The 21267-nt window shown below is 42.3% G+C and overlaps 1 protein-coding gene across 1 annotated transcript; it reads right to left on the bottom strand.

Moving 5' to 3' along the window:
• Positions 1-3094: 3094 nt before the first annotated feature.
• LOC139652617 (E3 ubiquitin-protein ligase RNF144A-like) lies at positions 3095-20094 on the bottom strand. The gene is made up of 8 exons (XM_071529739.1): positions 19984-20094; positions 12922-13075; positions 11962-12066; positions 11159-11219; positions 10222-10389; positions 8938-9134; positions 6711-6800; positions 3095-5666 (listed from the first exon to the last, which is right to left on the bottom strand). The coding sequence occupies exons 1-8, from the start codon at positions 19992-19994 to the stop codon at positions 5535-5537; spliced, it is 918 nt and encodes a 305-aa protein (XP_071385840.1). The 5' UTR covers positions 19995-20094; the 3' UTR covers positions 3095-5534.
• Between the last annotated feature and the right edge of the window lie 1173 nt (positions 20095-21267).

The raw sequence follows: 21267 nt of genomic DNA, 5'->3' as shown, positions 1-21267 counted from the left end.
GGAGCCGCCAGGGGCCGCAGCTCACCGCCACTGTCAGAAATAAAGGTGTAACGTGGTACCTTTTGACACCGGAGAGGGGCGTAAAGGGACAACGGTGGGCCGGTACCTTTTTGACAAGAAGGTGTTGTACCTTTTTAAAGAAAATGCAGTTCGTTCTGCTTTTGGTCACTGGTGCTTTGCAATGTACAAAAAGGTACAACTCATCACCACTGTCAGAAATAAAGGTGTAATGTTGTACCTTTTGACACTGGGGGGGAAGTGTAAATGGACAACAGTGTACCTGTACCTTTTTGACAAGAAATTATGAACCATTGTACCATTTAAAGAAGGTAAAGATCGTTCTACCTTTTGTCACTGGGGCACAAAAGTACCACAGTGTACAACTGGCACCGTCAGAAATAAGGTTATGATGTTGTACCTTTTGGTCCCTGTGGTAAAGGAACACCATTGAACCCAAAGGTACATTGTTGTACCTTTTTGAACATTGTACCAGTGTCCAGTGACAAAAGGTACAACAGTCTCTACCTTCTAGTCTAAAAGGTTCAGGTACTCTGTTGTACCTTTTTGTACCGCCCCAGTGACGAAAGATATAAAGAAATAAAGGTGTAACGTTGTCAACGTTGTGTCGGAACCTGTTAAAGACTGTTGTACCTTTTTAAAGAAGGTAAAGATTGTACTACTTTTGGTCACTGGTGCTGTATAATGTACAAAAACATACAACTCATCACCACTCTCAGAAATAAAGGTGTAATGTTGTACCTTTTGAACCTCGGAAAATGCGTAAAGGTACATTTTTGACAAGAAGGTACGAACTGTTGTGCCATTTAAAGAAGGTAACGACTGTGGTACCTTTTCTCACTGGAGCACAAAAAAGTACCATGCTGTACAGCTCACCTTCTACCAAAATAAAGGTATGATGTTGTATCTTTTGGTCCCTGTGGTAAAGGTACACCATTGAACCAAAAGGTACATTGTTGTTCCTTTTGTGAACATTGTACCACCTGAGTGACAAAAGGTACAAGAGTCTTTACTTTCTATAAAAGGTCCAACAGTCTGCACCTTCTTGACTAAAAGGTTCAGGTACTCTGTTGTACCTTTTCATTCCGCCCCAGTGCCAAAAGGTAGAGCGGTACGCAGGTCACCACCACTGTTAGAAATAAAGGTGTAAGCTTGTACCTTTTGACACTGGGGAGGGGCGTAAAGGGTCAGCGGCAGGCCGGTACCTTTTTGACTTTTGAAGGTAAAGACTGTTGTACCTTTTAAAGAAGATAAAGATTGTTTTATTGGTGCTGTACAATGTACAAACAGGTACAAGAGGTACAACTCATCACCACCGTCAGAAATAGGTGTAATCTTGTACCTTTTGACACTGGACCGGGACATAAAGGTACAACAGAGTATTTGTACCTTTTTTGACAAGAAAGTACAAACTGTTGCACCATTTAAAGAAGGCAAAGATCATTCTACCTTTTCTCACTGGGGCACAGAAAGGTACCACAGTGTACAACTGACTACTGTCAGAAAGAAGGGTATGATGTTGTACCTTTAGGTTAGAAGAACAACAACACACAGACAGAAAGTCAGGAAGACTGAAGGGTGCATCTGGAGTTGGGAGGCCATCTTGTGGCTGTGACAGTCTCACCATCATGTAGTATAAAACCCACTGATGAGACTGAATATTGAAGCTGTATCACACTGATGAAGCAGAAACCTGATGCTCCGTCTGGAGTTTAAACTCACCTAAACTCTTTTTATCCACCTTTCTGATGCAGAATAGAGTTTAATCATATTTTAGGCTACATCATCTACATCACAGTAAGTAGCACCAAACTAATGTAAAACCTGTGGACTTTCAAGGCAAAAAAAACATGAATTAACATTTTTCTCCAAATATATATATATATATATTTTTTTTTTTTTCATTTGAATCTAATTTCGTTGATTTAGTTTTTGTTATGTTTCATTTTTTCCATAGTGTTGGTTTTTTGTCTTTAAAATGTATTAACAATTTTTTGAAATTTAATTTACCCATGACCCTGAATTGGACTAAGTGTGTAAAGAGAATAAATGAATGCATTTTTTAGTTTAATCTTTACATTTTTGTTCATATTGTTGGTTGTTTGCCTTGTGATTATCATCAACTGGAGGTCAAAGTTCCCCCTTTTTATGCACTGGAGATATACTATATATACTGTATACATATATCTACTGTCTGTATGTAGACTGACAGTATAATTCATGCTTTTCTGCAGATTTTTGCCTCTATTGGTGATAGTCTGCCTTATGATGACCACAGCCTGGAGGTCAAAGGTCACGCTCCTTGTTGTTCCAGTCTCCAGTAGGGGGCAGCGGAGCGGCGTCGCCTCGCTCCAGATGGCTGCAGGTCGGCTGGTTTGGCGCTGAGCGTCATCCGTCACGCCACACCAGACCACACCAGACCAGACCAGACCAGACCAGGCGAGGCGAGGCGAGGCGAGGTGAGGTGCGCTCTGGGGCCGCAGGGCCAGATGCTGGCGCCCCCCCCTCCCTCCACCAACCCCCCACCCCCTCCCCCTGTGCCCGGTGTGCCCGGCTCAGACCGAACACACCAGATGTTACCCCCCCCCCCCCCCCCCTCCTGCCTTGGGTGAGTGCGTTTGAATCAGAGGTTTGTTGCTGCTGGCTGGTTTGGTTTCTGTCTGCTGAAAACTGTGACATGAAACACCTGTTCAAGACCTGAGAAACGTCCATTTAACCCCTCGCACTCTGACTTTCCCCTTAAATTTCCCCTTATGTAGCTTCAAAGTTAGAAAAAACATGTTTTCCAGACTGAACTTCAGTGTCTCATCCACATTCTGTATCTGCTGTTCCAACGCTTCACTGAAGCTGCAGCTGCTGATACTGAGTGAAATATTCAAGTCAAGTCTCAAGCAATTAAAAATGTGACTGACTCGAGTCCAAGTCATGTGACTCGAGTCCCACCTCTGGTCTGCAGTAATGCTTTCCTGACCAGATCTTCCCACAAAAAGTTTTAACCTCAGTGTAAATAAAGTTGAATAATATAAAGCATTAAAAACCAGACAAACCACAAGTGTGTGAACAGAATTTGCTTTCTTTTTCCCACCAGTGAAATCACAGATGTACATCGTGTGAACAGCTGAACAGAACCGAACTGAACAACATGAACAGTTTTACTGCTGACTCAGTTTATACTGATTCGCTTCAGAGTGAAAATTCAAATCTCAACACAAAAGTTTCAATAAAAACAAAAGAAACAAACGGCAGAAGTCTTCAGGTGGTTAACGGGTCAATTTGGCTATGCTTGGTTTCTGCAAAAAAATAAGCCTTTTTTGCAGCGTATGTCAACAGATTTCTAATTGAAGAGTTTTGTGCCAAAATGACATTTTACAACATTTGAGAGTGACTCCAACTCTTAACTAACTAAAAATGATTGATTAAACCAAACTGAACCAGATGATGATGCATTTTAAAGGAGAGAAGGAAACCCAAGTTGACAAAATGACAAAAACGTTTACAGTCTGGATCATCTAGATTTCCAAGATACTAAATTATGAACTTTAGGTACTGATTTCTGTTTTTTTTTTTTTTGTCCAAATGGATACACTGCAAAAAAAACAACAATCTGTCCAGTGATGTTCTCTTGTCTCCAGACCTATCAGCTTCTTTCATGATATTTTTAGTCAAATTCTCTCTCTGCTCTGGCAGATAATCTGCTGGTTTCAGTAAATTTCACTTGATTCATGCCAATATGACTTCTTCTTTCAAGAAATCATCATAAAACAATGAAGAAAATCTGGAAACAAGAAACTTTCTCCAAGACAATTTCACTTTTACCAAGAAAATGTCCTGAAACAAGTTACATTCTCCTGGAAAAAAGTCTCATTTGTTGAAAGCGGTAAAATTATCTGCCAGAGCAGTGAGATGATTTGACTAAAAAAATCCTGAAATAATCTTGATGAGTCTGGAGACAAGAGAGAATAACTGAACCAGTCTGTCAGGTTTTGCAGAACAGAACTCTTAGCGTTAACTGTACATCATAAAAGAGCTGCAAAATATATGATACAGTATATTTACATGTTATGAGACACATTTTAAAGAATCACAAAGGCATTTTTTGGCACCTTGGCTGTTTCAAATCAGGCTGCAGCAGCTCCGGCTGGAAGGAAGCTGAAGTCAGGAGGAGTCTGGATGTGATGAAGTCCTCAAAATTCAAACATTTACGTCTCGCCGCCATTTTGGGCTGCAAACGTGCGAAGTTGCCTGCTGCAGCTTTAGCGTCGGCTACATCTGAGCGTTAACCAGTGAGAGCTTCAACAGGCAGCGGCTATCAGCTGCTCAGGTGAAAAAGACAAAGATCAGGATCGCTCTGCAGTGTTAAACACTCACATACCGATCTCAACAAGACATTTAATCGAGAAGTTTTAAAATCGTACTTTTCTTAAAACAAGTGAAAAATTCAGCCAGTGGTGAAGATTGTAGTTTTAGTTCAGCGTTGCTCTGGAAGAAATAATCTGATTGGTTGAGTTAAACCTCAGTGGGCGGAGCCAAAGAGAAGCAGTTTTTCTGGCTGAGTAACATCAGACTGAAGCTCAGTGAAAAAGAGGTAAGAGAGGAGGAAGCTAATGTTATGAAGCCTAGCGCTCTGCTGCTAACTGAAAAAAATACAATCTACCATACTGCGTTATCTAGGTTAGCTAGTTAGCTAGCTGCTGACCTGATGACATCATGATGCCATGAGTATGAATGAATGAAAAAGAAATCATTATCATTTATATTTTTATATATTTGACCAGAGTTTCTTCTTTGTCGTTGAGTTGCCAGTTAGCTAACTTGAGCTCCGGAAAGCTGTGGTTCTTTGGCTCCGCCCCCTGAGGTTTAACTCGACCAATCAGATTGTTTCTGCCTCCAGAGCAGCTCTGCCTCTGAGAAATGTTTGTAGAACTAAAACTTAATTAAAACTAAAACTAACTCCACTTGTTTCCAATGCAGCTTCACTTGTTTCAGGAATTTTCCAGAAGAAAGTGTCGATATTGAAAACAAGACAGTTGTCAATTCAGGTCACTGTGCTGGGATCAAGAAGATTCAAGAAACCAGTTGAGTTGCACTGGAGAAGTGAAATGATCTCACCTTATTGGCAGAATTTTTTTCACTTGTTTGGAAAAATAAGATTTTAAGTCAATACTACATTAAATGATTTGTTAAGATGGAGATGTTTTCAGAGGGACTCTGTCTGACGAGACGTTTTCTGTCTGAATTCCTCTGCTGGAGCTTTGTTTTGTTCCTCAGCTTCGACCTCCAGTCCGTCCCGACCCGCCTCGACCCCGGGCGTCACAGTCCGACACCAGAGGTCGTTGCCGGGACGACGCCACGCCCTGCGCTTTCCCATCAAGACTCGGCCAGGCGGGCGCCGCCGGGTTTCAAACGCCATTCAAACATGGAGAAGAGGAGATGGACCCAAAAAGTCAAAATGCCCCCGGGCGACATGCCGCGGCGTGACGCTGACGACAAGTCGCCGTTGCCGTGGGTTACGGTCGCTAGGTGGGCAGCGGGTCGTCGTCCCGTTTGCTGCACTTACACTTGCAGCAGAGGACGAAGGGCGTGGCGAGGAGGAGGAGGGGCGAGGCGACGAGGAGGAGCAGACCGAAGCCTGCGAAGATCCCAACGACCTGCAGGACAAACACACACACACACACACACACACACACACACACACATACACACACACACACACACACACACACACACACACACACACACCAGTTAAATGACTAAAACAGTTCATATTTTGTATTCTGTGCTCCTGAGAGACGGTTCAGTACAGATCCAGCAGGAGGCAGCAGAGACTCAGTCATGCTGCTCACAACTGTAAGGCTGCATGGTCTCAAGTCAAGTATCAAGTCTTGAGGCACAAGTCTCAAGGCAGGTCCCAAGTCTAAATGTAGATTACCAAATCAAGACCATGTCATTAATGTCAAGTCTCAAGTCTAGTCAAGCAAGTCAGAACAAATCAAGAGTCCAGTATCAATTTAATATCTTAAAGAAAACTAAATATCTAGGACTTTTCAATGCAATATGGTTTTAATAGGATAAAAACTTGGTAAGAGCATCATGAGTTTGATTTCTATAATCAGTTTCAACTTCAATAAATTCAATCATTCCACACAAACTGTCATCTTTTCCTCTCTGGTTCAAACCAAAGAAGAAGAAGAAGAACCAGCTGCAGGTTTGATCTCAGCGTCAAACTCTCTGACCTCACTGACTCCAGCTTGACAGGACGGTTAAATGGATTTTTAAGTGCTGACTGCAGAGGAAACCGGGCGGACGGGACGATGCATATTTGACACGAACATGAAATATGAATCCTATGAAAATATGAATCCTTCCTGCAGGTTTCTTTGGTGACTTTCTCCTCTCACTCAGAAAAACCTGAAGTAGAACCTGAAATAGACCGGCTTTTTTTTTTCAAATCAGAAACTTGAGACTTGAGTTTCTGGTTCATCAGTATATTGTATTTTTATTGCATTTTTATAATTTATAAGAGATATTGCTGCTCAGGGTATTTATTTCATTCGATTTATTGTGTCCTTTTACACTGCTATTTAATATACGGTATGTCCCTTTTCCTTTGCCTGTTTGGGGGGTCAGATGACAATAATATAAATGAAAAATAAATAAATAAAAATAAATAAATTGAATTGAATTGTCGGTACCTGAGTCCGGTGCCAGATGACCGAGGCTCTGGAGTGACCCAACTTGTTCCTGCAGGGACCTTTATCATAATGGATGAGGAGGAAATCATCCTGAGGAGAGAGAGAGAGAGATGAGAGGAGAGGAAGAGGAGGAGGAGGAGGAGGAGGAGGAGGAGGAGGAGGAGAGGAAGAGGAGAGGAGGAGGAGAGGAGGGAGAGGAAGAGGAGAGGAGGAGGAGAGGAGAGGAGGAGAGGAGGGAGAGGAAGAGGAGAGGAGGAGGAGAGGAGAGGAGAAGAGGAGGAGGAGGAGGAGGAGGAGGAGGAGGAGGAGGAGGAGGAGAGGAGAGGAAGAGGAGAGGAGGAGAGGAGATGAGGAGGAGAGGAGAGGAGGAGGGAAGAGGAGAGGAGAAGAGAGGAGAGGGGGAGAGGAGAGGAAGAGGGGAGAGGAGAGGAGGAGGGGAGGAGGAGGAGGAGAGAGGAGAAGAGAGGAGGAGGAGAGGAGATGAGGAGGAGTGGAGGAAGAGGAGAGAGGAGAAGAGAGGAGGAGGGGAGAGGAGAGGAGGAGAGAGGAGAGGAGAGATGTTCAGAAAACCAAGAGGCCTGACTCAATTCAGAGGAAGGAGGAAAGGAAGGAGATGAGGAAGGAGAAGAGGTAACAGAGGAAACAGGAGAGGAAGAAGGAGGTGAGGGAGGAAGGAGAAGAAGGTGGTGAGACAGGAGAGGAAGGAGAAAGGAAGTAAGAGATGAAGGAGGAAAGGAAAGAGTAGGGAGGAGGAGAGACAGGGGGGAGGAAGGTAAGAGAGGAAGGAGTTGAGGAATGGAGAGGAGGAAGGAGAGGAGGAATCAGGAGAGGAAGAAGAGAGAGCGGAAGGAAGAGAGGACAGCGGAGGAGGAGAGGAAGGAGGCGAGGAAGGACAGAGGAGGTAAGAGAGGAAACAGGAGAGGAGGGGAGGAAGAAAAGGGGGCATAAGAGAGGTAGGAGAGGGAGGAGGGAAGAGGTAGGACAGGAAGGAGGAGAGAAAGCAGAAGAGGAAGGAAGAGAAGGAGGAGGAGAGGAGGAAGACGATGAGGGAGGAGGAGAGGGAGGTAAGGAGGTAAGATAGGAAGGGGGGCAGGAGGCAAGATAAGGAGAAGAGAAAAGAGGAAAAGAACAAAGGGAAGAAGGAGGTGAGGAAGCAGGAGAGAAGGAAAGGAAGCAGGAGAGGAGGCAGACTCAGACTCACGTCCAGAGACTCCAGGCAGGACCAGCAGAAAGGAGGTGAGGAGGGAGGAGAGAAGGAAAGGAAGCAGGAGAGGAGGCAGACTCAGACTCACGTCCAGAGACTCCAGGCAGAACCAGCAGAAAGGAGGTGAGGAGGGAGGAGAGAAGGAAAGGAAGCAGGAGAGGAGGCAGACTCAGACTCACGTCCAGAGACTCCAGGCAGGACCAGCAGAAAGGAGGTGAGGAGGGAGGAGAGAAGGAAAGGAAGCAGGAGAGGAGGCAGACTCAGACTCACGTCCAGAGACTCCAGGCAGAACCAGCAGAAAGGAGGTGAGGAGGGAGGAGAGAAGGAAAGGAAGCAGGAGAGGAGGCAGACTCAGACTCACGTCCAGAGACTCCAGGCAGAACCAGCAGAAAGGAGGTGAGGAGGGAGGAGAGAAGGAAAGGAGGCAGGAGAGGAGGCAGACTCAGACTCACGTCCAGAGACTCCAGGCAGAACCAGCAGAAAGGAGGTGAGGAGGGAGGAGAGAAGGAAAGGAGGCAGGAGAGGAGGCAGACTCAGACTCACGTCCAGAGGACTCCAGGCAGAACCAGCAGAAAGGAGGTGAGGAGGGAGGAGAGAAGGAAAGGAGGCAGGAGAGGAGGCAGACTCAGACTCACGTCCAGAGACTCCAGGCAGAACCAGCAGAAAGGAGGTGAGGAGGGAGGAGAGAAGGAAAGGAAGCAGGAGAGGTGGCAGGAGAGGAGGCAGACTCAGACTCACGTCCAGAGACTCCAGGCAGAACCAGCAGAAAGGAGGTGAGGAGGGAGGAGAGAAGGAAAGGAGGCAGGAGAGGAGGCAGACTCAGACTCACGTCCAGAGACTCCAGGCAGAACCAGCAGAAAGGAGGTGAGGAGGGAGGAGAGAAGGAAAGGAAGCAGGAGAGGTGGCAGGAGAGGAGGCAGACTCAGACTCACGTCCAGAGACTCCAGGCAGAACCAGCAGAAAGGAGGTGAGGAGGGAGGAGAGAAGGAAAGGAAGCAGGAGAGGAGGCAGACTCAGACTCACGTCCAGAGACTCCAGGCAGAACCAGCAGAAAGCGTGTTTGCAGTTCTTGCACATCATCTGAGCGCAGCCTTCATCCCTCTGGATGAAAACCTGACACTTAGGACAACGCTTGATGACAGACGCTTCACTGAGAGAGAGAGAGAGAGAGAGAGAGAGAGAGAGAGGAGGGGGGGAGGGAGAGAGAGAGAGAGTGAGAGAGAGAGGGAGAGAGAGAGAGGAGGGGGGGAGAGAGGGAGAGAGGGAGAGAGGGGGGGGAGGGGGAGAGAGAGAGGGAGAGAGAGGGGGGGGAGGGGGAGAGAGAGAGAGAGAGAGAGAGGGAGAGAGAGGGGGAGGGGGAGAGAGAGAGAGAGAGGGAGAGAGATATTATGATTTTATGATCAAATCAAGGGCTTTCAAAAAAGTAAATAATGTAAATTGTGTTATAACTACATATCTTACTAATCTTGCATTTTTTTGTGTATTTACGTCACAATTTGCAGACTGCAAGTAACAAAGATGAATATTGAATATTCTGATATTCAATATTCAGTCGGACAGAAAACTGCTGAAAAAACTTCCTGTAATCCCTGAAAGGTTTTGTTTTGAATTTCGATTCATTTTGTTCTGCTAAACTACATCTGTAAATATTGTTAGCATGTATAAACTTGCTTTCACTTGTGTACATTTTATATTAATTCTCATGAATATCAATGAATAGTTTGGCAACACCAAGTATCATATATCTGTGATGCTAATAACCATCTGAGCTTGATGAGTCTGGATCCAAACTATGGCTGGGCGATAATTCAATATTATTGTTTATCGTCTTTCAGTGCAATGATATCGTGATGATATGAAGATATTTTAATATCGTGACACATTCCTGCTGTCTGAATTGATGATGACAAGCAAATTTTACTTAAAAACTCTGATAAAATGAGGTATGGTAGGAATATTATTTGAATATTTTGTTTTGTTTTGTTTGACATCACACCTAACATCACCATTCGGTTCAATGAGATGAACATTCATTTGATTATTTAACATGATTTTGCATGAACCATATCGTGATATATATTGATATCGAGAAAAATCCTTATGATTATCATAATATTGATTTCATCCATATGGCCCAGGCCTAATCCAAACTAAACTCCCTGGAAGCTCCTCATTTCTCATTTCTGCAGAATTGTAACTTCAGTCCCTTCACTCGTCTCCCAGTGTTTTGTGTCCCGGTCCGGTCCTACCTGTTCCCCGGCGGGCGCTCCGGGTCCCGGTCCCGGACCCGGTCCCGGTCCCGGTCCTGGCAGGCGCGGCCCGGGTGCCAGGCGGCCCGGCAGAGCGAGCAGAAGTCCAGCCTGCAGAGCGGGCAGCGGGCCGGCTGGGAGCCCGGGGGGTCGGCCTCCGGGAGCCGACACACCGCCTGGCAGGAGGAGGAGGGACACCAGGTCCTACAGGGGTCCAGCAGAACCTCTGAGGAGGAGGAGGAGGGGGAGGAGGAAGAGGGGGGGGAGGAGGAAGAGGAGGAAGAGGAGGAGGAGGAGGGGGAGGAGGAGGAGGAGGGGGAGGAGGAGGAAGAGGAGGAGGAGAAGGAGGAGGGGGAGGAGGAAGAGATGGAGGAGGAAGAGAAGGAGGAGGAAGAGGGGGAGGAGGAGGAAGAGGAGGAAGAGGAGGAGGAGGAGGGGGAGGAGGAGGAGGAGGGGGAGGAGGAGGGGGGGAGGAGGAAGAGGAGGAGGAGGAGGGGGAGGAGGAGGAGGAGGGGGAGGAGGAGGAAGAGGAGGAGGAGAAGGAGGAGGGGGAGGAGGAAGAGATGGAGGAGGAAGAGAAGGAGGAGGAAGAGGGGGAGGAGGAGGAGGAGGAGGAGGGGGAGGAGGAAGAGGAGGAGGAGGAGGAAGAGAGGAGGTGGAGGAGGAAGAGGAGGAGGAGGAAGAGGAGGAGGAGGAGGAGAAGGAGGAGGAGGAGGAGGAGGAGGAAGAGAAGGAGGAATAAGAGGAGGAGGAGGAGGAGGAGGAAAGTTCAGCACTGTGTCTCTTTAGCTCTCATAAACCACAGGATCTTTTTTGTCTCTGTACAGCCAAGCACTAAATACTTTATTACATATTTAAACAATGCATAAACATCTGTAAATATATAATAATATGCACCAGAGAACTGAACGACTGAAAAACATAAAATATGTTGTGCATGAATATGAATGTGTATGAAAATGTGAAAATAAACACAAGCTCAGTGCTGATCTCACCTCTCTCAAACTGCAGCCTCTTGTATCTCTGCAGGCTTTCTGCTGCAACCATGCATCCAATCTGTGGGGGGGGGGGGGGGGGGGGGGGGGCTTCAGTCATTATCATATTATAGTCATATTATTTTCATTAAAGCATTAAAGTGAAAAATTCACAAGTATTAATATATTGTCACTGAAAAAAGATTTGCACTGGAAACAAGTGGAATTTTCTCCCCTACTGGCAGATTTTTTCACAAAAAAAAGATTTGAAGACTCAATACTAAATTATATTTAATAAAATGTTGTGCAGTGTGTTGGTCAGCAGCTGCTGAAAAAAGTAATAACGACGTAATAATCAGTCATAATATGATGTTTGTTAGTGAAAAGGCCCGTTCCATTAAAAAACTAAATTCTCCAGCTTTCTGGCGTGAATGAATATTGAAAATGCAGGTTTGTGATATTTTAAATAAACACCAAAACCTCGGCTTGCTCATCAGTTTAGAACTGGGTTTAAGTCTTGATGAAAACAGTTTTAACTGGGAAAATTAAGCCAAAGATTACTCTGTCTTGCACTTTCTGAATTTAAAATCAAACACGGGTCTTTAATTATTTCATTGTAATATATATTATATATCTGCAATGCAATATATTGAAATAGACCAGCTCACTCCACTCAAGCGAATGTCTTTTGTTTTGGTAAAAAGTTACTGAAACAAGCAAAATTCACTAAAAATCTGATTCAGACTGAATACAAGCCTGACTCAATGTTAAAATCAAGTTTATTTTTTCATGTGACGGTGATAGTTTAGTGGTGCAGTGCGGACCTCGTCCTCCTGCAGGCGTCCCTGTCTGGGACAGGCGGAGTCGGGGCAGCTGACGCTGGGCTCCAGCCCGTCTCTGATCAGCAGCTCCACATACTGCTTCAGGCACTGCAGGGGAAATTAAACTGAGGTCAGAAACACAGGACCAACATCCGGGTCACAAACAAGCTGTTCCTCCAACATGGCTGACGCTCTCCTGCAGGTTATAGATCAGTTCTCCACTGGCAGCAATGTTAAGAAGCAACTTTCTGTCTCCTCCGCCTCCGAATGTTTCAGCCTCAATCCACTGAATCATTCATCACTGAAACTTCCAAACCTTCTGACTGTTCCGACTGAATATTATTAATCATCATATGTTTCAGTCACCAAGTGATCAGCTGAGAGGGAACGTTGGTCCTGATGCTGCATGATGGGATTTTATTTGGTTTCAAAATAAGTCTCTGGTATGTTTAGCTCGTTCTTTACGCTCCAAAATAGGGCTGAACGTTTTTGAAAAATTATCTAATTGCGATTATTTTGACTGATATTGAAATTGCGATATGATTTGCGATATTAGAGGGAATGATAATTTTTACATCGTTATTCTCATTTTCATTGAAAAACGTATTAAAATGATTATGGTGTGATTTTTGTGGGGATCTGTACCAAACAAAGATGTTTTCTTCAGTCTGTAGAATATGATGTGTAGGCCAGGACATCTCTGCAGCACCACAATATTTACTTTAAAATATTAATATATTTTGACACATTTCACCTTTAACAAATATTGCAACTCCTGCGATTTGAAAATTGCAGTCGGCCATATTACAATTTCAATAAAATTTAGATTAATTGTTCAGCCCTACTCCAAAACGTCCCAACATTATTGAAAAGACAATTTTAAGAAAGCGGGCGATAAGTTGCACATTGCGACTTTAAATCCATTTGTGTGCTGAAACATCTGATATCCTTCTGTCTACTGACCAGAGTGCAGAAGATGCACTGGCACTGGCTGAGGGTGGTCATCTGCTCCGGGGGAAACTCTCCGAGGCACAGCTTACAGGACAGCAGGGGGTCAAGGGTCAAGTCCCAGGCGGGCCGGTACCGGGCCGCCGTCATCCCGTCCGGCACGAGGGACCTGGAGACACGAGGACACACGAAAAAACACACGACAGTTAACTATGAACCAGGGACACACCGACAGACTGACGATTCGTTCTAGAAAACAAGGCTGATGCTAACATTTTCTTTAAAGTGAAACACAATTAAGTTAAAATATTAGGGCTGTGCCAAAAAATCGATACAGCTGAGTATTGCAATATTTTTTTCCATGACACTGTATTGATTTTCCAGCCCCTTGTATTGATTTAAAAAACAGTTATATTGTTATATTGCACATATATATTTGTACATATTTTTATTTCTTATTTCTTATTATATTTTTTATTATATTTTTAATTGTATTATTATTATTTTTATTTTATTTTATTTTATTATTTTTATGTTTATTGTATGCACCTCCATGCCAAAGCAAATTCCTTGTACTGTGAAAACTTACTTGGCAATAAACTTTATTCTGATTCTGATTCTGATTTAAACGGATTTAAAATGTCCTTAAATTTCCCTCAAATCCCTTTGAATTAAATAGTTTTGACTCAATTTGACCGCTGAGTTATCAATATAATAATGTGATGTACATATTTGACTACCCAGGTGGTACACAGCAAGTTGTATTTTCAGCTCTATTTTAAAATTTTCAGTAAATTAGTATTGCAATGTTTCGCAATATGTATCGTATCGCAATGTATCGTGATGCGATCGTATCGTGAGGTCCTTGCCAATACCCAGCCTTAATGAAGTTAAAATAATTCCACTTGTTTCCAATGCAAAATCAACTTATTTCAAGAATTTTCTGGAATCGAGTGTCAGATATTGTCATAAAAATTCTTGAAAGTGAAGCTGCTTTGGAAACGAGTGAAATTATCTCGCTCCTCTTTCTGTTCATGACTTATTAAAAGCAGTTTTCCAGCTTTCTGTGTGTGTGTGTGTGTGCGTGTGTGTGTGTGTGTGTGCGTGTGTGTGTGTGTGCGTGTGTGTGTGTGTGCGTGTGTGCGTGTGCGTGCGTGTGTGTGTGTGTGTGTGTGCGTGTGTGTGTGTGTGTGGGGCGTTTGGGCGGTGAACTGCTGGGAATGAGCAGAGCAGAGATATGACAGTCGTTTCATATCATTTGAATGTGATGAGGCGGATTTGACTGCAGGCAGAGTTCATGCAAACAGCTTCCTTATCAGAGGGAAGAGCTCCAACACTGTCTGTTATTATGTGGAGAGTCTGACTGTTCTGACCTGCCAACAGTCAAATCAGACCTGATTACTATTCAAATGAGTTAAAACGTTACGCAGCAGGTTGTGGGTTGCAGCACCAAATCTACAGCCTGAGGTTATATTACACTGCAAAGTCATTTAGTCTTTTATTGAGTCCCAAAATCTGAATTTTCTTATATTAAGTGAAAAAATCTGCCAGTGTTGTTAGATCATTTCTCTCGTTTCCAATGCAAATCAACTTGTTTGAAGAATTCAGTAGAATCAAGAGTCATTTTCTTGACAGCAGTGCAGTGATCTGCCTTATTCTGACTGCTTTCAACAGACTGACACTCTGTTCTAGAAAACTCCTGAAACAAGTGAAGCTGCAGTGGAGACAAGTGGAGTTATCTCTCCTCACTGCAGAATGTTTCTCTTGGTTTAACAAGAAGAAGATCTGAAGGCTGAAGATGAGACTAGATGACTCGTTAAGATGGTTTTTTGAAGTGTATGATGTGACTGTTTCACACTGCAAAATCATCCATCAAGTCAATTGCTCCATATTGCAGAGGTAAAATGTCCATAGGACTTTTATTGCATTGAAAAGTCCTAGATATTTAGTTTTCTTTAAGATATTAAATTGATACTGGACTCTTGATTTGTTCTGACTTGACTTGCTGTTCTACATTTAGACTTGAGACTTGACTTTAATGACTTGGACTGACTTGGTAATCTATATTTAGACCTGGGACTTGGTGCCTCAGTATTTGAGACTAATTTGAGAAAAGTTGACTTTACAAGTCAAGTCTCTTACAGACTTGTAACACATATCAAAAAACAGAATGCATCACATAAAATAGAAGAAATAGCACATTACATGGAAAATAAGTAAGATAAAATGAATAAAAAGAAGAAAAGAAAAATTAAAATAAATGCCAAAATGAGTTCCTTAGAGATTTAAAGCAGCAGACTGTCTGTATTCTGCAGCTTAGTGTGAAAGTGAAGCAGGTTGGAGTTCAGCAGACAAACTGATCCTGGATCAATAAAGGTGAGAGAGAAATGGACGGTGTGTTTTACTGAAGCTGCAGCTCTTCACCTCGGCTCCTCCAGGCAGAAAACACAATACTGGATTACATAACAGTCTGTGGCAGGCTGGCTTACATAAGCGCTTTTTTTAATCCGTCTCGTCGAAGCCAAGAAACCCCGTCCCTGTTCTTCCTCACCTGCTGATGGAGAGGTTGGCTTCTGTGCATCAGCTTTCTACAGAAGCCCATTGAGGACATGTATTCATACAGATTATTTATGCCATTTTCCCATGATAACGAGTTAATTTTCGTTTTTTTTTTTATTCACGCCTCCTGGTGCAGGATGAGGTCACCATTAAAGATACTCTGTTTTCCAGGAAGGAAAAGGAATGGGATTTTGGTATAAAAATACGAGAAAACACAAATTTAATGGCAATTATTGTGAAATAGGTATATATTATGACATGGAAAATTAGAAAACAAGGTGAAAAAGTCATTTTTAATTTCTATTGTGACCTTAAAAATGTCCCACTTTCACTTGAGATCAGGGACATCAAAGCGTTTCAACCCTCGTGTCCACAACATGAAATCAGCATCTCAGAGTTCGTGCAAATTCACAAAATCCTGTGAGACTGTTGGAGCAGAGGAAAGAGGCTTGTGGCTGGAAGGTCACAGGTTTGAATCCCTGGACAGTGAAAGAGTATCACTCTTCTGTTGCGGAGCTCTGGAGTTCACCGGTGTCACGAAACGTCTTCCAACAACTGAAAACTTCACTGGAGAGAGGTAAAGTGAGTTTTTTGTGAAGAGCTAATCTGTGATTCAGGCTTCAGAAAGAGTCTTTTCTCCTCAACAGACAGAAAAGTTCAGCTACAGTTTGGGGGAAGCGAACCGCTGCCTGGGTCTCTGTCTCTGGTTCTGTAACACGAGCGGCGGGCTTACGTAACCGGACAGAACAGAACTGCTGGTATTTCACCTGAGAAGGGCAGATGAGGCGAGTAAAAAAGACATTATAATCTCCAATAACCAGGAATCCAACAGTATTAATACATCTGTCTGCTTGCCTGGACAGCAAGCGGGGTTAGAGCCAGGAACTGAACTGAACTGGGAATGCATGGTGAACTCCAGTTCTGAATTAGAATGTCACCCAGCTCTAAGGAAACAGAATTTAAATTCTGTTTTCTGAATTTGTATGGAATGATTGAATTTATTGAAGTTGAAACTGATTATAAAAATCAAACTCATGATGCTCTTACCATGTTTTTATCCTATTAAAACCATATTGCATTGAAAAGTCCTAGATATTTAGTTTTCTTTAAGATATTAAATTGATACTGGACTCTTGATTTGTTCTGACTTGACTTGCTGTTCTACATTTAGACTTGAGACTTGACATTAATGACATGGACTTGACTTGGTAATCTACATTTAGACTTGAGACTTGACTTGAGACTTGTGCCTCAAGTTGACCTGCTCACACCTCTGCACCAAGAGGAATTCTTGCTTATTTATTGCACTTGGAGAGTAAAGTAATTGTAATGCTGTTATATCATAATTTTGCTCTCAGTGCTGAAACAGAACAAACCCCGGCAGGGAGCGGCAGCAGGAAAGGAAGACTGGCTTTCTTTCCTTCCTTGGACCGCAGCCCAGCACTAAGAAATAAGAAAAAAAACAGATTTTGGCTCTTGGAAAGCACAAAGCCTGCTGGGTCCTGAACCGAGCCGGAGGACAGGAAGTCGTGACCGCATCCACAGGAAATGCCAGCCCAGGACTTCCTGTCGCTGGCAGACTTCAGCTGCAGCCTCCAGCCTGCTGGAGCCTGCTCTCTCTTTTTCTTTCTTTAAAGCTCCTTCAACAAGCAAAGTGACACGATCTGCATGATATCTGGAGATGAGACTACAGAAGAAATAGATACGACTGCAGCAAACTGTAGTTTTAGATCAACAAACATTTCTCTGAGGCAGAAATAATCTGATTGGTTGAGTTAAACCTCATGGGCGGAGCTAAAGAACCACAGTTTTTCTGGCTAAGTAACATTAGACTGAAGCTCAGTGAAAAAGACAAGAGGTAAGAGAGGAGGAAGCAAATATTATGAAGCCTAGCACTCTGCTGCTAACTGAAACAATACAATCTATCCATACTAAGTTATCTAGCTTAGCTAGATAACTTAGTATGGATGGAACTTAGTGAATTTAGTATTAGTGAACTTTGAACTTTCAAAGTTCAAACTAGCCATAGCAGCCTATAGCTATCTAGGTTAGGTAGTTAGCTAGCTGCTGACCTTCAACATCAGGATGCCATGGATATGAAGGCACTGCCAAATTCAACATGTCCAAAACTTAAGATGTGTCCAAAACTCAACATGTCCAAAACTTAAGATGTGTCCAAAACTCAACATGTCCAAAACTTAAGATGTGTCCAAAACCCAACGTGTCCAAAATTCAACATGTCCAAAACTTAAGATGTGTCCAAAACTTAAGATGTGTCCAAAACTCAACATGTGTCCAAAACTCAACGTGGCGAAAATTCAACATGTCCAAAACTCAACATGTGTCCAAAACCCAACATGTCCAAAATTCAACATGTCCAAAACTCAACATGTGTCCAAAACCCAACATGTGTCCAAAACTCAACGTGTCCAAAATTCAACATGTCCAAAACTTAAGATGTGTCCAAAACTTAAGATGTGTCCAAAACTCAACATGTGTCCAAAACTCAACGTGGCGAAAATTCAACATGTCCAAAACTCAACATGTGTCCAAAACCCAACATGTCCAAAACTCAACATGTGTCCAAAACCCAACATGTGTCCAAAACTCAACATGTCCAAAACTCAACATGTGTCCAAAACTCACCATGTGTCCAAAACTCAACATGTGTCCAAACCTCAACATGTCCAGAACCCAACATGTGTCCAAAACTCAACATGTGTCCAAACCTCAACATGTCCAGAACCCAACATGTGTCCAAAACTCAACATGTGTCCAAAACTCAACATGTCCAAAACTCAACATGTGTCCAAAACTCAACATGTGTCCAAAACTCAACATGTCCAAAACTCAACATGTCCAAAACTCAACATGTCCAAACTCAACATGTCCAAAACTTAAGATGTGTCCAAAACTCAACATGTGTCCAGAACTCAACTGGATGGATTTTTACTGAGAAATCGTGCTTAGTGCAGCTTTCAGTCAAGTTTCCTGGATGAATGAAGAAAACTAAATCCTGTCTACAGATCAAACTCAGGTCAGTCAGTCCTGTGCCGGATCAGTGAATGACATCATACACTAAACTGTCAATCGATACCTGGACAGATCAGATGAATGGGCAGCATCAACAGATTTGTGTTGAATCATTATCATTATCATAATGTATATGGTGTAAATAATTTGTTTTCAACGTTCTCCAATGCTGAACAGTCCTCCAACTTGCTGTTACACCCAAACACATCACTGCTATCACCTCGGTTTTTAAGTGAAATTGATTTCTTGACCCTGCAAACATTTCATCAGGATCTGGAGTCAAAGAGTCACGGCTGAAAGGAGTTTTCCCTCCATTTCTTCACGTCTAAAACAGCAGACAAAACTCCACAGTAAACCTGCAGTTGAACAGCTTGGAAACACTGACGACTATTTTAGGAAACAGTCACACAAACAGATTTAATCCTCTTCAAACTCCTGACTGAGTTCCCATTTTAAACACAGAGTGAAGCAGAGTGTGGAGGAAGACAAATAAACCCAGGAATAACCAAGAGTCGGCGGTTCAATTCCCATTGGGCCACACACACACTCATAATAATCATAATAATAAAAAAATAATAATTATATAGCACTTAACTACATAAAAGAGAGTTTACAAAGACTTTTATTAAAAGGCTTTAAAAACAAAAATAGAGAAATACGTCTATAAAGTTTAAAGGCTCTTTAGAGAAACACGTCCAGACAGCAGATTCTGTCTTTTTAAATTATTTTTTTTCTGTAAGTTTTCTATTAACTCTTTCTATAATGATGTATCATCATGTATGGGTGTCTGTGAGGGAGATGGCATGAATGTATATAATATTATTTATTTTAATTAATTTGTAAAAACACTTGTCAGCCTTAAAAATAATAATAGTAATAATGATGATAATAATAATAATAATAAACTTTATTTGTATAGCACCTTTCATACAAGAATTGCAGCTCAAAGTGCTTTACAACAAAGAAATGACATGCACCAAGTGCTTCACATAAAACTTGATAATAATAGCGAAAATAAGATAAAGATGAGAATAGAATGCATCTTCACATGAAAATAGACATAGAATGAGCATAAAAACAGGGATAGAATGCCATAATTAATGTAAAATAAGATGGAGAATAAAACCCACTTGATAATAATAGTAAAAATAAGATAAAAATTAGGAACGGAATAATGATGAAAAGTGCCTCTAAAAATGAATACAAATAAGTTACAATATTATAATTATTATTATTGTCATTTATCAATTTGTAAAAACGCATTTCAGCCTTAATAATAATAAATAACCAACAATAAAACTGGTGAAAAATTCCTCTACATATCAATAAAAAGAAATCACATTATTCTTTTTTTTTTTTTTAAGTTACAAAGTGCTGTACGGGAAACTCCTACAATCTGTAACACAGTCGACGCATCTCCAATGTCAAATTTCAATGTTTACCAATTAGATGAAATCAGAATCTGCAGATCAAAGCGTCACTCACCCCTGGACCATGACTGGAGCTGACCTGGGACCAGCAGAGACCAGGAAACACTGACTGACTTTCACTGACTGAGTTCTGCTGTCTGAAGTCTGCAGAGCTTCATGCAGAGGAAACTGTTTTCTACCAGACTGACAGAGAGAACAGTCAGTGAGGCTGTTTATCTACCTGACCAGAGGGGGCGGAGCCTGTGGAGTGTGTGTGTGTGTGTGTGTGTGTGTGTGTAGAGTGAGAGAGAGACAGAGAGAGAGAGAGAGAGAGTGTGTGTGTGTGTGTGAGCTGGCAAGCATCAGGTCTGTTCCAGACCCAAAGAGGGAACTCTCTTTCTCTCTCTCTCGCTCTCTCTCTCTCCCACACACACACACACACACACACACACACCATATCTTTCATAAAAACAAAGAGAACTGATTTATTGATTGCCTGACTGAAGAAAGAAAGGTCTCTCTCTCTGTCTCTCTCTCTCTCTTTCTCTCTCTCTCGCTCTCTCACACACACAAAATCTTTCATAAAAACAAAGAGAACTGATTTATTGATTGCCTGGCTGAAGACAGAAAGGTCTCTCTCTCTCTCTGTCTCTCTCTCTCTCCTTCTCTCTCTGTGTATTTCAGTCTGTAGAGCAGGTCTCATATTGGATCTGTGAGGCAGATATACTGCAGTATATTATACACTATAAATGATATATTGTCTTTATATATTGTCTCTAACCTTTGGCTCTGACAGAGTTAATTATGATCTGAACTCAACAAATACAAAGCAGCCTCAATATTTTCTGTTTTCACAAAAACACAATAATCTGTCAGACTGAGATCTGGAGCGATGCTGGACTTCGATTCAACTGATCTGGATCCAGTCCAGGCAGTCTGATATGACGCAGCTTGATTGATTAAAGATTTATTGTAGAATTGATCAATACTAAAGGACTACATATTAAAGGCTAAACAGTGTATATTTGAGAATATATGGATGCCCTTCATTAATTATGTTAAGGACTTAGATTTAACAGATGATCGAGTGAATGACTAATTTTTGTGGCCAATGCAGTTTCTGAGCTTGTATTTTTTTCTTCTTTTTTTAATTATTTTTCTTCTAAATACTTGTTATATTTTGTATCTATTGCAATTAATATACTCCATTTTGTTTAGATTACCATTTGTTAAAACAGGAGGAGCATTCTTGTTGTTGTTTTTTTGTTTTGTTTTGTGTTAATGCAGCAATTTTATGTTGTATTTTATATTATATGAATGTAAAAGGCTGTATGGCGATGTTGAAAATTTAAATAAAAAT

The sequence above is a fragment of the Centroberyx affinis genome, unplaced genomic scaffold (assembly GCF_046629955.1).
Source record: "Centroberyx affinis isolate AG114_WGS23_722 - 3 ecotype Tasmania unplaced genomic scaffold, CSIRO-AGI_Caff_v1 ptg001838l_1, whole genome shotgun sequence".
Taxonomy (NCBI): domain Eukaryota; kingdom Metazoa; phylum Chordata; class Actinopteri; order Beryciformes; family Berycidae; genus Centroberyx; species Centroberyx affinis.
The sequence above is the reverse complement of the archived record's forward strand: the minus strand, read 5'-3'. Positions and strand labels throughout refer to the sequence as shown.